This window comes from Festucalex cinctus, chromosome 1 (assembly GCF_051991245.1).
Source record: "Festucalex cinctus isolate MCC-2025b chromosome 1, RoL_Fcin_1.0, whole genome shotgun sequence".
In the NCBI taxonomy this organism is placed as follows: domain Eukaryota; kingdom Metazoa; phylum Chordata; class Actinopteri; order Syngnathiformes; family Syngnathidae; genus Festucalex; species Festucalex cinctus.
In genome coordinates this window covers 34,248,630-34,265,566 of record NC_135411.1, presented here as the reverse complement: position 1 = coordinate 34,265,566, position 16,937 = coordinate 34,248,630, and the positions used below count along the sequence as shown (strand labels likewise).

Sequence of the window (16,937 nt, the reverse complement as noted above, 5' to 3'; positions counted from 1 at the left end):
AAATAATGCCATCCACAACAAAAACAACTACTTCTAGTATTTTGTTTGACCTCCATGACTATTATGGATAGCAACTTGTCGGCTCGGCCTGGAATTAACAAGTTGTAAGTATTTTTCTCAGGGTCTTCTTATTTCTGCAAAATGTACTTTAATAAGCTAATTCAAAATCCACCTTGTTATCCATCTCAGACATTTTGCCAATTTCTGTCGAGTGAAAATGACATCACAATGCCGAAGGGCTCAGGTATCAACCGTCACCGCTCATCTATTTGTTTATGCGCCATTTGCGAGCAGAGCCCCTTTTCTGCATTTGAGGGAGGTGGGAAGTCAGATTTATCCCACTCGGATTGTCCAACTTCCGACCCTAAAGTGTTCGAGGGAAATGTAAACAACAAATATGGCTGATTCTGATTTTGTTGTTGTTGTTGTTGTTGTTGTTCTGGTTCATCACAACATTGACCTCCAGCAAATCTTCCTTCATAATTTCCTTCATTTATTATATAAATTATCTTCAAAGCATTTCATACATCTCACCGAATAATTTCATGCAGAGAGATAATGGCATCATAACTTCACGCAGGTTAGTAAAAATCACGTTGTGTTGAGTGAATTTATTTTTGAATAACCAAATTCATTTTGTTTATAATCTTGTATATTTGCCATTCACTGTCTGCGTCTCCATCGAGGTCGTCATTGTGGAATGACGTCACTGCCGTTAGATTGAAACTGGTCGGAGAATTTGGGGTTCCAACCCCCAACTTCGCACCTCGGACCTCCCAGTTCAAAGAGGTGTTCCAGTGCACTTTTCCTGGTCGGAGATCAGAAAAATCCGACTCCCCACCTTCCTTAACTGCAGCTTATCCTTGCTTTAAGCCTGATTTATTAGGCACTCTATGGCATTTTCAGTCAACAGCCAATTAGCAAAATTACGGAGCCCCTGAGGTGACATGGTAGAAAAAAACCCTTTGCGTATCCTCGCAAAACATCTTTGCGTGAGGGAACGCAAAGATTGAGTGCCCTCGCAAAAAACTTTGCGTTCTCTCGCAAAGATTGCGTTCCCTCGCAAAACAATGCGTTCCCTCGCAATCTTGCGAGGGAACGCATTGTTTTGCGTTCAGATTGCGAGGGAATGCAAAGATGTTTTGCGAGGGAACGCAAAGTTGTTATTTTTTTTCCTACCATGTCACCTTAGGGCAGGGGTGGCAAACTGCGGTCCTCGAGGGCCGGAGTCCTGCAGGTTTTGTAGATTTCCCTACTCGAAGTGCAGCTGATTCCAATTAACAGGCTCGTTATCAGGTTTCTGCAGAGCTTGCCGATGAGCTGATCATGAATCAGCTGTGTTGAAGAAGGGAAATATCCAAAACCAGCAGGAATGCGGCCCTCGAGGACCGGATCTCGCCACCCCTGCCTTAGGGGCTCCGTACTAGTGTGTGGTCATAGAACAAAAACAAATATTCTGTGTTTACAAAATAATGAATACAAATAATTATAGAACCTAAATAAATAATATAATTAATGTTCTTCCTTGTGTTTAAATTATGTGACGCTAGTTTAAAAAAAAAAATCTGGAAAAAAAATCTGGAAAATTGTAAACAATCCAACAAGAAAATGCTGCGGGATTAGAAATGTATTTGTACATTTTATACACTATTATGCTTACAACACATCACAAATATACTAAATTGGAGTTGATAATGAAATACATTAAGTGTTGTAGTTACCGCTGTAAAGTTTAAAAGTTGACTTTCCGAAGCTTCCAATTTTCTCCTTTCAACTCCAACATGAGTATTTTGGGGGCGTCGCTCATCTTTTTAAGGACTTGTTTACATGGTGCACCTCGCATTCCGTCCTCCTTCCATTAGGGGGCGACAGAGCCCCATGAAGAATGCGGTCATTTTAGCGCTAATGTGTATATCATGTGGAGTGACCCACATGAGTCTCTCCTCCCCACGTAACCGAATGACAGTCCGCGCACGACACTATACAGATCTGTTAAATTAATCTTGACTGCATTGATGAACCACCGTCGCGTGTTGAGTGGGTCAAACACAATGGACGAGGGCAGTTGACGGTTGCGGTGTGGACTGCTCTAAGATAAAAATATTTAGTAGCATGGGTGAAGCTATTTGGCGAAGAGGCGCAAAGCTACAGTTAAAGTAAAGGTGAGTAGAAAACGGTGTGGATGCTAACTGGCTAGCTTGCAACGCTCGAGGGTTACGCTAGCTCACATGCTAGCTTGAAATTGTATTAAAAATCAGAATAAAATATTCGGTTGCTTGGGTGTGTATCTTAATATGTGATAACACCTTGCTACTTTAGAGTTTCGTGTTTCATGTGACAATAAGCTAGTCGTGTTGACGGCACAATGAAAGGGACTCGGTGTACTGTTGGCGTAGCAACCTCATCAAAATCATGGTTTATTGCACACTTTGATTTTTCAATATAGTATCTCACAGTCCATTTTTCCTCCTTTTAAGAAATAAATGTTATTAAAATAACGCGATTGCAGACATGGAGTTTAATTTGAAACGTGCATACAGTCGTTAATCGGTGAAGGTGATCATGCATTAGACTGCTACCAATGGGAGCCTTTGCTATTTTTTTTTAATAACATTAACTGGTTTTGCTAGAAAGGAATTTCTGATGTGCAAACGTTGTTCTTCCGAATGCACATGCTTGATCAAACAAGTATTATTAATGTGTGAAGAAAGGCTTGGCAAAATTGAATTCCCGGTCAAATATATTTTCGCTTTATGATCTATTTTCATCTTTGCTTGCAAAATAAACAAAGAATAATGACATTATTGACAACAAGGTTTATTTTACTTGGATTTGTTGAACAAGCTTTGAAATTGGTCCCCAATAAAATATCATTTTCAAGAAACATGAGATAAGCGAGATTTTCCTCTGTTATGCCTTTTTTTTTTTTTTCGTGTAGTTTTATCAGTGAGGTAAGACACAAACAAGTTTCTAAGATGGATAAGGTTTTGCAAAATTGGATTGGGAGAGCACTTCTTTAGAAATGCTCTGGGCAAATGACCCCTAGATTACTCACCTCTGGGCTCCTTTATTGTCATTTACAAAACAAAGTGAAAATAACATTAAAATTGTTAAACGTTTTGAAGAACCATGGTAACCACTAAAAAATAGACTTACAAAAATACCGTCCTGACGAATGAATTTGAATTACTCAATAAATTTGATTAATCACCCAGCACATATGTGATGTTTGGTTAAGTGGTGTGCTCTTTGCAAGGCTGCTTTCAGCTGCAAGCATGACGATATTTGACTTATGCGCAGCATTGATAAGCTATCGCCAGAAGCCGAATAAGCAACTCCACCTTAGCTATACACGCTTTTGTGGTCTGCAATATCACGCCTTAACAATTCATTTCCCGCTTTTATCCTCGTTTTTGTTGCCTTAACATTAGGGGTTCTCAAACCGTAACAATCCTAACGCCAATTGAATGCAATGACCATCCCTAAAGAAAAAAATTGGGAAACTTAAAGATTGTTTTTCCAGTCCCCATATGGAGATACGCAGACCCCCGGTGGTCCAGGGAGCCCAGTTTGAGAACCACTGTTTGTTTAGAGCCCCAACCAACATAGAGTGCAAAGCTTCACTTGCATAACGAGCAGACGTGGAGGCACGCTCGTGCTTGACCGCGGGGGTCAGTAAACGCCTCTGTGGCGTTCACTGTTCTGTGTTTGGGGCGACAGGTGGGAACGATGGCGGAGCGGGCCGCCGGTGGCGCGTCGGCCGCCATCTCTCCAGTCCAGCAGATGCTGGCCTCTGGCACTGGAGCCCTCCTCACGTCCGTTTTTGGTGAGAGATTTGAGAGAGAGAAAAATGCACAGTCGTACCTTGACTTACAAGTGCCCCCACACTTAAGTTTGTTTGTTTTTGTTTAATACTTGGTCTTTTTTTTTTTCTTTGTGTTGTGACCCAATTGCCTGTAGATGCCATAAGATGGCAGCAAATCATTTCAAATAGAGAGGATCATAAAGCATCAACACCATGCTTTAGAATGTACACAATCATGAACCCATATTACATTTTAATCACTAAGAGTTCAATTATTAAATCCAAGCAAAGCTGCTCAGCTCACATCAACATAGTTCCTTGGCACTAAGATGCCACATGATGGTGCCAAATCAATACTTTAAGACAAGGCATAGCCTAAGCACAAAATAGCGATTATGAGAGTTTGTAAGCAAGTCAAAGAGGACCGGTTCTCCCACAAAATCCAGTGAATAAATAAATCTGAATCTCACATGTGGAAGTTACGAGCTTGGTCCCAAAACAAACAACTCGTCAGTCAAGGTACCACTGCCCGTGTTTGTGTGACCGATGACGATTGGAGGGTTGTCGCTCATGATTTGAACTGTTTGCAGTCACGCCTCTGGATGTGGTGAAGATCAGGCTGCAGGCCCAGCAGAGCCCCTTCCATCAAGGTAGCCGCTGACTGTCGTCTTCTTCTGTGGTTTTGATTTGCTCGCTCTGACATAACAAGCTGCTAGGCGGATGGCATTTGATTAATATTTTAACATCCACACGCTCCTTTGCCTCTTCTTTATTCCCAAAGCTTTAACTAGTGATGCTACTTCCTGGGCTGGTGTCGCCCACCCCTCCAAGTGTAAGTACCGGACCCTCGCTCACTGCACGCATGCCTCTCAAACCTCTTGTGTGTTTCGTCTTAGAAATGTTAGAAATGTTCGATACCACTTTTCTTCAGACAGGTATCAGTACTGTTTGAGTAGTCACCGATACAGAGTACTGACACCTCTAGAACTTTTGATATCTAAAATTTCATTTAACATAATGACAAAAAATTGTGAGTGAAGACCTTTCTTTTGGAATCATATGATTTGCTGACATGTCAACCTTTAGCGCCAACTACTGCAGAGGAGGATTTATTCAATGACAGATTGTGTTTTGCTTGTATTGGTGGTTGGTTTAGGCAGCCTCCACGAGTACCGTTACCTTACAATAACGCTGGTGTCGGCACCGATACCTGGTGCCGCTGCTCGCCTATCCTAAACAAATAAAACATTTTATACCCTGAGAAATATTCAACTTGTTTTTGCTAAATGTATACAGCAACATTGTATTCTCAGGAAATGAACAGATTTATTCTTAGAAATGTAATTTGCTCCCAGAAAAAATGAATTAATTTGAAAAATAAATAAAATCTTACTTTGCACTTGAAAAAATACAACTTTATTCTTGAAAAATTGTAATCTAATTTTGGGCAAATGTATCTTTTTATTCCAAATAATGTTTTAGTTATTTAGGATTAGATGTATGTATTAGGCGGCACGGTAGTCGAGTGGTTAGCACGTCCGCTTCCCAGTTCTGAGGTCTCCGGTTCGAGTCCAGGCTCGGACCTTCCTGGGTGGAGTTTGCATGTTCTCCCCGTGCCCGCGTGGGTCTTCTCCGGGTACTCCGGTCTCCTCCCACAAGTATTTAAATGTTTTTAGTCTTGTATAACTCACTTTTTTCTTATAAAATTCCTTCTAAATTAGCACTGAATTGTTGTAACAGTAAAGCATTTATTCTTGTAATTTGTTGATTATGATCATTATTGTACATTGTTCTCATGAGCATCACTTGACAAATGAATATTTTTTTCCCTATTAAAGCTGCTCTATTTTTATTTGATCATTTGTGAATCAAGCATCTTCTAATGGACTATATGCACAAATCACTTCCGCATTTGCTGGATGAGCGCACCCAACCTTCCGGTGCGGGGAGACCTCAGCGGAACGTACTGTTAATGTGATGTAAAACGCCAATCCTAAATCCTTAATCCACTCAAAAAGAACAGGGGCCGCTCTTTGCTATAACACTATGTCTGTCAGAATTTTAAAACTACTAATTAGATCTCCCATAGCCGTAATTTTGACAGCTTGCGCTCTGGTGCAAGCAATTACGTCATGTAATTGCTTGCATAATGTAAATTATGTATTGTAGCTCCTGTATGGGTCCACAAAATATCCTACAGATCAATTTATCCCTGTGAATGTTAACAAGTTACAACAACCTGTCTCGGGTGGTCAGCATAAGAGGGAAAAAACATGGCAGAGTTAAACCTGTCTATCTGCGCACACAGCAGTGATTGCTCGATGTTCTGTCGTCTTTCCTCTTCTTCGATGCCTTGACAAATGCATGCAACCACACTCATAAGAAACAATGACGCAAATATACTCCAAAACGCTGACAACTGGTCGAGGTAATCTGAAGGAAAACAAATGGCAATCGCCCTACCGGAAACGGCGGTGCGCTCTGAGATTTTCCCGGAAATATGTCACGGCTATTTGTGCATAGAGTCCGTTAGCAGAGTAACATGTTAGCTGTTCACAATGGGCACTCCTGCAAGCCTCTGGCTAATAGTTTTCAGACCCGATTCGGGTTCGAATTTCCCCTCCTCTGTCTGCAGCTGTGGCATCATGCATGCAGTGTGTCTGTGAAGAAGGGAGTGTGCAGTTTCTTTTTATGGCCACAGGTGGCAGTAGCGATTTGAAATTCAATTTTCTGCATTGACCAGCTTTACTGTTAGTAAAAATTCTTGCAAGATTTTGACTGTTTTAAAATGGACTAATGTCAACTTTGCTTCTTTTCTCATCACTAGTTTTGTCACCTTATGATTTTATTGTAATTATATGATGATATTTGCATATCACTTCTAAAAAAATAAAATAAAGGTGTCATGTAATATTCTTAACGAAATCACATGATAATTCGCCTTCATTTTCATAGTCAAGACTATTCTTGTGCTCTATTCTTTTTAGTGTGGTCTTGCCATCCTTCATAACACGTGTATGTGCGTATGTGTTTAACTAAACCAACTTTGTTTGCATGTTAGCTGTGTAGTCGTGACCTCGTTACGATCACATCTAAAATGTGAAAAGAGTTCACTAATAATTGACATGCTTCAAGCTATTTCTATCAGACATGCCAAGGCCCAGGTCAAAGGTGTCCTGTTTCGTAACACTGTTTTTCGCTCTCGTTCACCCAGGGAGGTGCTTCCTGTATTGCAATGGGTTGATGGATCACATCTATGTGTGTCAGAATAGAAGCACCTGCACCAGCTGGTACCAGCCACAAACGCATTTCAACGGAACCCTGGTGAGTTAATAGGAAATACAAATAGAGTGAGTTCCTGCAATTCAAAGGGGATAGTGACTGAGCCCTTCTGCAAATAGTGAAAATCTGTAAATATTTTTTGAATATATGAAAATTCAAACTAAACTGACTAAACTGAAGTTTGTGAATCATTCATCTTGTCTTGTTTGTGTGACAGGATGCCTTTGTGAAAATCTCTCGTCATGAAGGACTCAAGTCTCTGTGGAGCGGACTCCCACCCACACTGTCAGTAACCCACCCCACAGACTTGACAGCACGAGTAAAAGTGGTCTAAAAGGTTTTCCGTGTGTGCGTGTAGCATCATGGCCGTTCCCGCCACTGTCATCTACTTCACCTGTTACGACCAGCTGCGGGACTTCCTGCGCTTTGGCATGGGTTTCCATGGCGACTACATCCCACTCCTGGCTGGGGGTCTCGCCAGATGTAAGCCCACAGAAACAGGCGGTGTCACTTACAGCTGGCGATTATAGCCCAATATTCACATCATGGTAGCAATTGCATTAAGTGATTCAGTTCTAGATGGTATGTAGTCTGTTAGAACATCTAATCTGATCAAATAAATGGATGGAAAAATGTAACATTAGCCAAACACACCTGTGATAAGTCTGTGATGTAGATTAGATTATACAAAAAAGTTGTTTTAAATAAAAATGTACTGTACTTGGTTTAAACAGTTTCACTTTGGCGCCCTCTTGTGGCATGCCAAAGAATCAACGCTTAAGTACACTTCAGTTTTTAACGGATATGGGGTAAAAAAAAAAATTGAGATATAAGCAATGGTGGCCGAAAAGGAGGTTTCAAACTGTCCACGTCTGTGTTACAGTGGGTGCAGTGACAGTCATCAGTCCTCTGGAGTTGATCCGGACCAAGATGCAGTCACGCCACCTGACGTACGGCGAATTGCGCGTTTGCATTCAAAGTGCCGTAGCCCAGGGCGGCCTGATGTCACTGTGGCGTGGCTGGGGACCCACCGTGCTCAGAGATGTCCCCTTCTCGGGTAAGGACGTTAGTTGTTCAATTTAAACAGCTGACTCGTTAGGTCTAATATCAATAACTGTCAGGATTATAATTTATTTTCCCTTTTGATAAGTTTTTAATGAGGGTGTTTGTTTTTTGACAAGTCGCAGCGGCTGTCATGCTTGTCCGGAGACCTTGCGTCCGCTATGTCCAATATCTCCTCTTTCTTTGCGGATGCGCAGCAATTTACTGGTTCAACTACGAGCTGGTGAAAACCCGCTTATGTCAACGATCCCAAATCACCCAGGCCAACTTCGCCATCAGCTTCACCGCAGGCGCCGCCTCGGGAACGGTGTGTATACAACACTGACTCAAGACACACACTGACCTTCCATTTTGAATCTACATCATCTTGTGAATAAATAATCCAAGATGGATGTCAGCTTGAGTAAGAGGTCTGGACTCGACTCATTCATAGACATTTTCTGATTAGTATGATTACCAATCAATTTGCCAATAACTGCTTGTAGATGTGTTTCTCAGTGTCAGATATTTAAGAAATCAATATAATAATTGATTCTAAAAAAAAATTGTGACAGCCCTAATACAAATATATTTTAGCAATCGCTCTAACCGTTACTATCTCTATCTCTGTTGTCTGATTTTTTTTTTTTTTTTTTTTATCTCCACGTTATACCTTCTGTAAATAATACCCAAATGCATCCTTTGTCCCCAATGTCAGGTCGCCGCCATCATGACGCTCCCCTTCGATGTGGTGAAGACTCGCAGACAGATCCAGCTGGGAGAGTTGGATGCGCTAGGAGGTGCTGCCTGCGGCGGAGAATTTATGCTCAACGACACAAAGCCATCATGACAATTGTTTTTACTTGTATTTGTAGCCCCGTTGAAGAAAACAGCGTCCACGTGGCGCATCATGAACGACATCTGGAGTGACATGGGCTACCGGGGGCTCTTCGCAGGTATGCACTGCCATCTCGTTAACACATAATCTTATCATAAAAGGGCCAGATGGGTGATGTGGCCATAAAATAATCTATATATTTAAAAAAAAAAAAAAAAAAGACGTAATCCCCAGGCCTCACGCCAAAGTGAAACAAAGGTGTCTTTGTTTTCAGGTTTCATGCCCAGGGTGATCAAAGTGGCGCCGGCCTGTGCCGTCATGATCAGCACCTACGAGTTTGGCAAGGCATTTTTCCAGAAGGTCAACCGGGATCGCCAGCCTGTGGCATGCTAAAGGGATGGCGGCAATTTTTTACTTTAGCCATTTTGTTACGTCAGATGAAGTTTATGATCAAACTGACATGGCGACATTTTTACATTTCAAGTTTTAAGTGTCTTAATTCCAGGTTCACAGTTGGTGAGGGTCCACTAATTCGGGTCCTGTTTTGCATTTCTAGACAAGTCATTGGTTGACATACTGTATCAACAACATCCGCAATTATATCAATTACGGTGAAGAAGCTGGGGCCGTGACGCAATGCCTCATGGGAAGTCCATGACAAAAGACTGCATGAGCACAGAAGCATGATCAATGTGGTGACGATGCATGAACATTCAGCCAGTCATCCTGGCCTGTATCGGGGGAAACATTTTGGACTTGACATTTTCAATGCAGCATGGACCACAAGTAGCACTTACATATGAACGACCTCATACAGTTCAACTCGTTAAGACGCTTCTCTTCCATTCTCACAAGTGGAGTAAAGCCATAGGTCATGACAAGTTCCAAACAAAAAAGAAAATGGACTTCTGCTGTACATTATAATGCAAGCGCAACACATCCTCAAAGCTTAAAGATTTTCTTGAAAGAATGTTCATCCATCCATCCATCCATTTTCTTGACCGCTTTATTCCTCACAAGGGTCGCGGGGGCTGCTGGCGCCTATCTCAGCTGGCTCTGGGCAGTAGGCAGGGGACACCCTGGACTGGTTGCCAACCAATCGCAGGGCACACAGAGACGAACAACCATCCACACTCACATGCACACCTAGGGACAATTTGGAACGCCCAGTTAACCTGCCATGCATGTCTTTGGAATGTGGGAGGAGACCGGAGTACCCGGAGAAGACCCACGCAGGCACGGGGAGAACATGCAAACTCCACCCAGGAAGGTCCGAGCCTGGACTCGAACCGGAGACCTCAGAACTGGGAAGCGGACGTGCTAACCACTCGACTACCGTGCCGCCCCAAGTTAGCAATATATAAGTGCTATTTTCCACAAACACCTTTCAAGTTACAATATATGGTATATATTATATTATTCTGACCTGCTATACCTTGCAGTTTCAGAGCTTTGCTGAAATGATGGCAGAATATGGATCTCATCTCTGACCGACCATTTAATCAATAACAATGTAATAACGAGTGATTGTTGTTGTTTTCCTCAAATTGGTGATTGAACATGATTCTGGAATGGGGTTGTGCTGATGTTGGTGCATATAAAGTATAATACCAACTTGAATGATGCAGTATCTGGTAACTCAAGATGGTGTTATTTTGAAAAAATTCTGACGTAGTGATTTTAGAGATGCCAGGATTCCAAGTGACCGTGATGACATTTGGGGTTTGATGAATATTGAAATGTGTCCATTTTGACAAATGTAATAATAGTTAATGGTTTAACTGAATACACAAATTGATGTATGCATATAGTATGACATTAGCATTCTCAACAATACCAACCTGAAACTGAAATTGGTTATATACCGCTACCTAGTCCTTTCCTTTGGGTATATGGATGATACAGATTATTCCAAAATCTGGAAGTATCAGGCATCTATCTGTGCTTCGTTCCCTGGTTGGTCTTGGTACAAATCTCTTGGTGTGAGCGAAGGTTCAACTCTCGTTCTGAGTCATCCAAATGTTTCTGAAATGCAATACTTATTATTATTATTATTATTATTATTATTATTAATCGGAATTTCAAGAAGCATCAGAGGTTACAAAAATCTTTCAGTTGACAAGATGAAACTTCATACTACTGGCTTCGGCAGCTTTGATGCCGTGAAGCTGAACAGCGACCCGTGGTGGCCATTGTATGTAAATATGTACTCCTGTCAAAAATTCCGAAGGCGGGACTTCTGACGCACGAGATCGCACTGTGTCTCGCGATAGTTTCTCAGCCTTATAACAGTCGGTGCGCGCTTAACTCCCCCTCTTTTCAATCGGATCGGAGACAAAATGGTGAGTCTCCTTATTAGAATGGCGATACGAAGACGTGGCAATCCGTCAGACATCCTTGGCATCTGAGGCTTTAGTCGCTTTCCAAAGCTTTTCACAATCTTTATTACATTTGAAACATGATGTTAGGGTGAAATTTCTGGCCTATTGAGAATATTGACTTAGAAAAGGCTTGTGCGAAACGTGGTATCAACGTGGCCTATAATGGCTTCTTGTACTACATGTCTTATTTAATATTGACACGGTAGCTTTGTATAAAACTATGAACGTATTAATGCACTTTTCTATCTAAAGTTTAACAACTCGATGTAGTTAACCTCTTTGTATGCTAACAACGCGGCTCACTGATAGCATGTTAGCCGTTAATACTGACTGCAGACGGGCGAAATGAATTGAAATGTCACTTATTCCGTTATCTCGTAGTCCCACCGCAAGTTTTCGGCTCCGCGCCACGGCTCCCTGGGCTTTTTGCCTCGCAAGAGGAGTCGCCGTCACCGGGGCAAAGCCAAGAGCTTCCCCAAGGACGACCCGACCAAGCCCGTACATTTGACCGCCTTCCTGGGCTACAAGGCCGGCATGACTCACATCGTCCGCGAGGTGGACAGACCTGGATCAAGTGAGTTGGCGTAAAATATTGAAATGTGTATATATACGTTTTATAATGTCGATGATGAGACCCTCGACGGGCGGACAGAATGGGCTTTAAAAGCTCCTGCTGAATGTCGAGCACTGAGCACACTTGATTCAAATGGACTGGTTAATTGTCTTGCTGCTTGAAATTAATTTAAATTGTGTGAAATTTTGTGCAGAGGTGAACAAGAAAGAGGTGGTGGAGGCTGTGACCATTGTGGAGACTCCCCCCATGATTGTGGTCGGTGTGGTGGGCTATGTGAGCACCCCCCGCGGCCTGCGCGCCTTCAAAACAGTTTTTGCTGAGCACATCAGCGACGAGTGCAAGAGACGCTTCTACAAGAACTGGTGAGGTTCTACGTCGTCACTATCGAGCAGTGGTTGTCAACTGTTGTCACCTTGGGACTCAATTTTCATTTATTTCAAGCAGCCAAAAACACCTTTTGCAGTTTTGTCAGAGCCATTTTTTAATGGCATTATGTTTAAACACTACAATTCAAAGCTCTATAATCTCAAATCATTCTAGGTTTTTATTGAAACTGCTTGTTTGCAACCCACTTTTAGTCCCGGCCCGCCAGTTGAGAATCAGTGCCTTTGAATGCTTGAAGCAGACGTTAATAGCCAGTGGAGATGATTGTTTTGTTTTCACTGCGCGAGTCTAACAGTTACGGTGGCCCCCGGTGGCAGCTCCGCTCAGGTGCCCCGCGCCCTGATGAGCTCCGGGCTCCTCTGGCCGGTGGAAAGTTCTGCTTAGAAGCCGCGCCATGAGCCGAAATCTCCTCGTTGGCTGGTGCCGCCCCCCTCCTTGATCAGGGCGACCAGTCGGGCGCTGCGTTCTTCCGCTGACCCTACGTGGTCATGAAGGGCCTGTCGCCAACCTTGTTGTGCCCGCTCGCAGGTACAAGTCCAAGAAGAAGGCCTTCACCAAGTACAGCAAGAAGTGGCAGGATGAGGAGGGCAAGAAGCAGCTGGAGAAGGATTTTGCCTCCATGAAGAAGTACTGCCAGGTCATTCGTATCATCGCTCACACGCAGGTGAGTTTAGAAACGTGTCGTAGGACGATGGCTCAGCTGCTTGCTTTTACAGACGTCTCCTTACTTGCCAACAGTTCAAAGCTGGTCCAGACAACTCGAGTTTTCCGACATGACTTTTAGCTTCTCTCTTGTGTAGAGCTCAAACTTGAGATCCAAGTGCTGTGCAGTGGCAAGTGACTCAATTCACAAGCAGTTTTGCAGATAGTAGTTGTTAATGTTCTTTAAAGAGGAGGCTTCAAAATGTTCATTGCCACTCTTGGCTGGAGGTTCCTGTCCAACTAATACCAAGCAACTTAAGCGACCAGTACATGGAATCAGCTAGCTCAATGCTAATATGCTGAACCAATTACTTGGACTAACAATTTGGGGCTAGCAGTTATGGATTTTTATTTTTTACGGCATTTGTTTGGCTGAATGAACACTGATTAGCTTGGGGGGAAAAAATGGTTAGAATAATTTGGTACGTTTAGGTTTACAACATAAATATTACAGGCAGAGCCTTGACTGTTGTTTGCTTTTCATCTCGCAACTTAAAACAGAAAATTTTTGCCCATTTTTGGGTGTAATATAGTGCTGTCACTAATGACTTTTTATTTTTTTAATCAAGGCTCCAATTAATTCCATCAATTAATCGACTAATAGCCTGAGTTGAATATGAATACTCATTGTCTTATCTGCTGCACATATTACACAAACACCAACAAAATAAGCCTATGCTAAACATTTAACAATCGCGTTTAGCATTATCCCTGAATAATTTCAAATCACTTAGTGTACTTTTCCTGAAAATCACTTCATAGTCCAATGTAATGAAAAATCCAATTTGCTCACATTAATGCACTTAAATAGCGCTTCATCTTCATCATATGTTTACGAAGCCTGATGTGTCCGCTTGTCTCGTTCAGAAATGCTGAGTTGTCGAAGGCAGCAACAGATATGTGAACACAAATGGTGCAGTAACGCATTAAAACAGACAATCTGACAATCCAGGCATGCATGTTTTCTTTATCCCCCACAAAGAACCACTTATTACTGAGCAGCTTGGGTCTTCAGCACAGTGGATGGCTGGAATGGATTCATGGAATTTCCATTCATTTCAATGGACATTGATTTGAATTGTGAGCATGGTTAGGCAGCCAATTAAACGCTTATCTCAATGCGCCATTGTATCGCAAGCACAATTTGAGAAGTGTTGGCAAGTAGGCCTGCGTCTGCGCTGTCAGTGACGAGACCATGGAACTCCTGCGTCAGGCATGGCGCCTGATGATTCCAGTGAGGATACCTTCCAGCTGCCTTCCTTCTGAGACTCCGCCTCCCACAAGCGACAGCCACGCACGCTCCCTCGAGTGAGACTCGGCACTGACGAGCCATCATTTTGTTTGTGGCCAGATGCGCCTGCTGCCCCTGAAGCAGAAGAAGTCGCACCTGATGGAGGTGCAGCTCAACGGCGGCTCCGTCGCCGACAAGGTGAGCTGGGCCCGCGAGAAGCTCGAGCAGGCCGTGCCCGTCGCCAACGTCTTCACCCAGGACGAGATGATCGACGTTATCGGGGTCACCAAGGGACACGGATACAAAGGTGCGGTGATTGTTTTGGTCAATACTTCAAATTTGGCCCAAGCAAGATTAAAATTTTGTCAAAAGGCCTGATCACTTGTTGCTAGGTAGACTTAGTGGTGTACCACAACTTTTTTTTTTTTTTTTTTTATAAACTGTCACTTTTGTCCATGTCCAGGTGTGACCAGCCGTTGGCACACCAAGAAGCTGCCCCGCAAGACCCATCGTGGTCTGCGCAAGGTGGCCTGCATCGGTGCCTGGCATCCCGCCCGCGTGGCCTTCTCTGTGGCCCGTGCCGGTCAGAAGGGCTACCACCATCGTACCGAGATCAACAAGAAGGTACGCCAGCCTCAAGTTGCGCGTTTGTTTTGTCTTTGAAACACTTATGTGACGACGGTGTTGTTTGTGAAGATCTACAAGATGGGTCAGGGCTACCACCAGAAGGATGGCAAGCTTGTGAAGAACAACGCCTCCACAGACTACGATCTGTCCAACAAGAGCATCAACCCTCTGGTCAGCATTCACAGGGCTCTTGCTGAACTCTTCAAGTCCCAAAAAAACACGTCATGAATGTATTTGTATTGATTTCCTTTCAACAGGGTGGATTTGTCCACTATGGAGAAGTCACCAATGACTTTGTAATGGTGAAAGGATGCGTGGTTGGAACCAAGAAGAGAGTTCTCACCCTCCGCAAGGTCAGGATGCCTACATTGAAACATCAGTTGGAAAATTGACTGTTCGGCTAAAATATTCATCTTTCAGCATCTTGGTAGAAAATGCTAAATGTATGGAACAGTTAAGTTTATGGGAGTTCATCCGGTAATGTCACTCTGAAGCCAATTGTTTGGACTGTTTCGAACAAGTGAACATGGAAACATCTTTATGAATATTGACTTTTTTTTTTTTTTTCCGTAGTCTCTGCTGGTCCAGACAAGCCGTCGTGCTTTGGAGAAGATCGACCTGAAGTTTATCGACACCACCTCCAAATTCGGTCACGGCCGCTTCCAGACGGTGGAGGAAAAGAAGGCCTTCATGGTGAGATGTCGTTTCATAGTTTTATTGGTGTGTCGTGTGCACTGTTCGTAACCTGGTTCAGCCGTCTGTGTGAACTTGGGTTCCATTCCAGTGCCAGATTGAGTTCCAGTGAGGCAGGGGAGTGGCGCCCCCTTTTTGTGCTCGCTCCCTGTTCACTCTCTGGAAACACATTCACACACTGTACACTGGACTCGACTTGATGTAAACCAATCGTGTTTCTTTTGTCTACAGGGACCCCTCAAGAAGGACCGCCTCATCAAGGAGGAGACAGCCTAAAGTCTGCCAGCTCGCTTCTGTCTTTGCAGAATTTAATAATAAAAAGAAAAAAGTGGAATAGACTGGAAGTGTAATTTTTTATTTTTTTTTATTTTTTTAAGAATAAGTGTACAACTGGCTTGTGCTGTAGTTAAGCAGCTTGAAGTGGTCAACTTTGTTGGTCTGATTTAACAGTAGCATGTTTTCCTTATTGCAAGGAAATTAACATTGTTTTACAATGTTCCTTGCGACAAGAAATATTAAGTGGACATTTGCAACCTTGAGCAAACTGATGAGAAATCATCCATTGCTGGCTTCACAAGTGTTTGCCCATTTGTGGGTTTTGAGCTTAACTTAGAAGTTACTCTTAGCACCTCATTCAAAGGATAAGCTCATGGGCAAGCTCTACAAAAGGCTGGTGATGATCATCTGATTCAATGTGTTGGAGGGGAAACCTAAAGGCTGTAAGACTGCGTTCTTTGAGACCTATGTACTGTATGTGAAGGCTTAATTAACCAGCCAAAGGGCTCGCACCCCAGTGAATGTGACGGCTTTTGACGCTGTAACAAACTTGCATTATCCATCCAGCCATCTTCTTCCGCTTATCCGGGGTCGGGTCGCGGGGGCAGCAGCTTCAGGAGGGAAACCCAGACTTCCCTCTCCCCAGCCACTTCAACCAGCTCCTCCGGTGGGATCCCGAGGCGTTCCCAGGCCAACCGAGAGACATAGTCTCTCCAGCGTGTCCTGGGTCGTCCCCGCGGCCTCCCGCCAGTGCATTACCAACTTGCATTACCGTTGGTCAAATATTTTGTAGTTTTTAAATTAAAAACTAAAAAATGTAATGTTGGGGGGTGGCTCTTAATGACAAGTCTGATGAGACAGATTTATTTAGCGTTTACTTGGAGTACGAAGATGCAAATGTCCGTTGTGGTCGCTTGCTGCTTTGTTGCCGCCACTGCAGATATTTTCAGCCCTGCACTGTGGCATCAGTATTCCAAGTCCGTACGTGGACACAGCACTTGCCTGTGAGATGACACAAGCGGCCCCCCACCATTATGTTCACTTTTTTTTTTTTTTTGCACTTCACATTACGACCCGCAGAGGGCAGTACAGTGGACATATTG

At 43.2% G+C, this 16,937-nt stretch overlaps 2 protein-coding genes and 2 non-coding genes across 5 annotated transcripts; all 4 read left to right on the top strand.

Moving 5' to 3' along the window:
• Positions 1-1,943: 1,943 nt before the first annotated feature.
• Positions 1,944-9,443, top strand: slc25a39 (solute carrier family 25 member 39). Of its 2 annotated transcripts, XM_077531520.1 has the most exons (12): positions 1,945-2,162; positions 3,721-3,826; positions 4,396-4,455; positions 4,587-4,637; positions 7,020-7,129; positions 7,305-7,372; positions 7,446-7,570; positions 7,971-8,144; positions 8,347-8,456; positions 8,847-8,928; positions 9,004-9,084; positions 9,241-9,443. In XM_077531520.1, exons 2-12 carry the CDS (start codon positions 3,730-3,732, stop codon positions 9,357-9,359), a joined length of 1,077 nt encoding a protein of 358 aa, XP_077387646.1. In that variant the 5' UTR covers positions 1,945-2,162; positions 3,721-3,729; the 3' UTR covers positions 9,360-9,443. The 2 variants fall into 2 exon arrangements, with proteins under 2 accessions (XP_077387655.1, XP_077387646.1); XM_077531529.1 differs by lacking the exon at positions 4,587-4,637 and having other exon boundaries at positions 1,944-2,162.
• Positions 9,444-11,180: 1,737 nt separating this feature from the next.
• rpl3 (ribosomal protein L3) lies at positions 11,181-15,896 on the top strand. The gene is made up of 10 exons (XM_077531507.1): positions 11,181-11,308; positions 11,729-11,921; positions 12,115-12,283; positions 12,834-12,969; positions 14,359-14,545; positions 14,702-14,862; positions 14,935-15,036; positions 15,123-15,218; positions 15,439-15,558; positions 15,790-15,896. The coding sequence occupies exons 1-10, from the start codon at positions 11,306-11,308 to the stop codon at positions 15,832-15,834; spliced, it is 1,212 nt and encodes a 403-aa protein (XP_077387633.1). The 5' UTR covers positions 11,181-11,305; the 3' UTR covers positions 15,835-15,896.
• LOC144007915 (small nucleolar RNA U83B) lies at positions 14,184-14,280 on the top strand. The gene has a single exon (XR_013280458.1). It is a non-coding gene; the product is annotated as a small nucleolar RNA U83B (small nucleolar RNA).
• Positions 15,595-15,729, top strand: LOC144007902 (small nucleolar RNA SNORA54). Its single transcript, XR_013280455.1, has one exon. It is a non-coding gene; the product is annotated as a small nucleolar RNA SNORA54 (small nucleolar RNA).
• Positions 15,897-16,937: the final 1,041 nt, after the last annotated feature.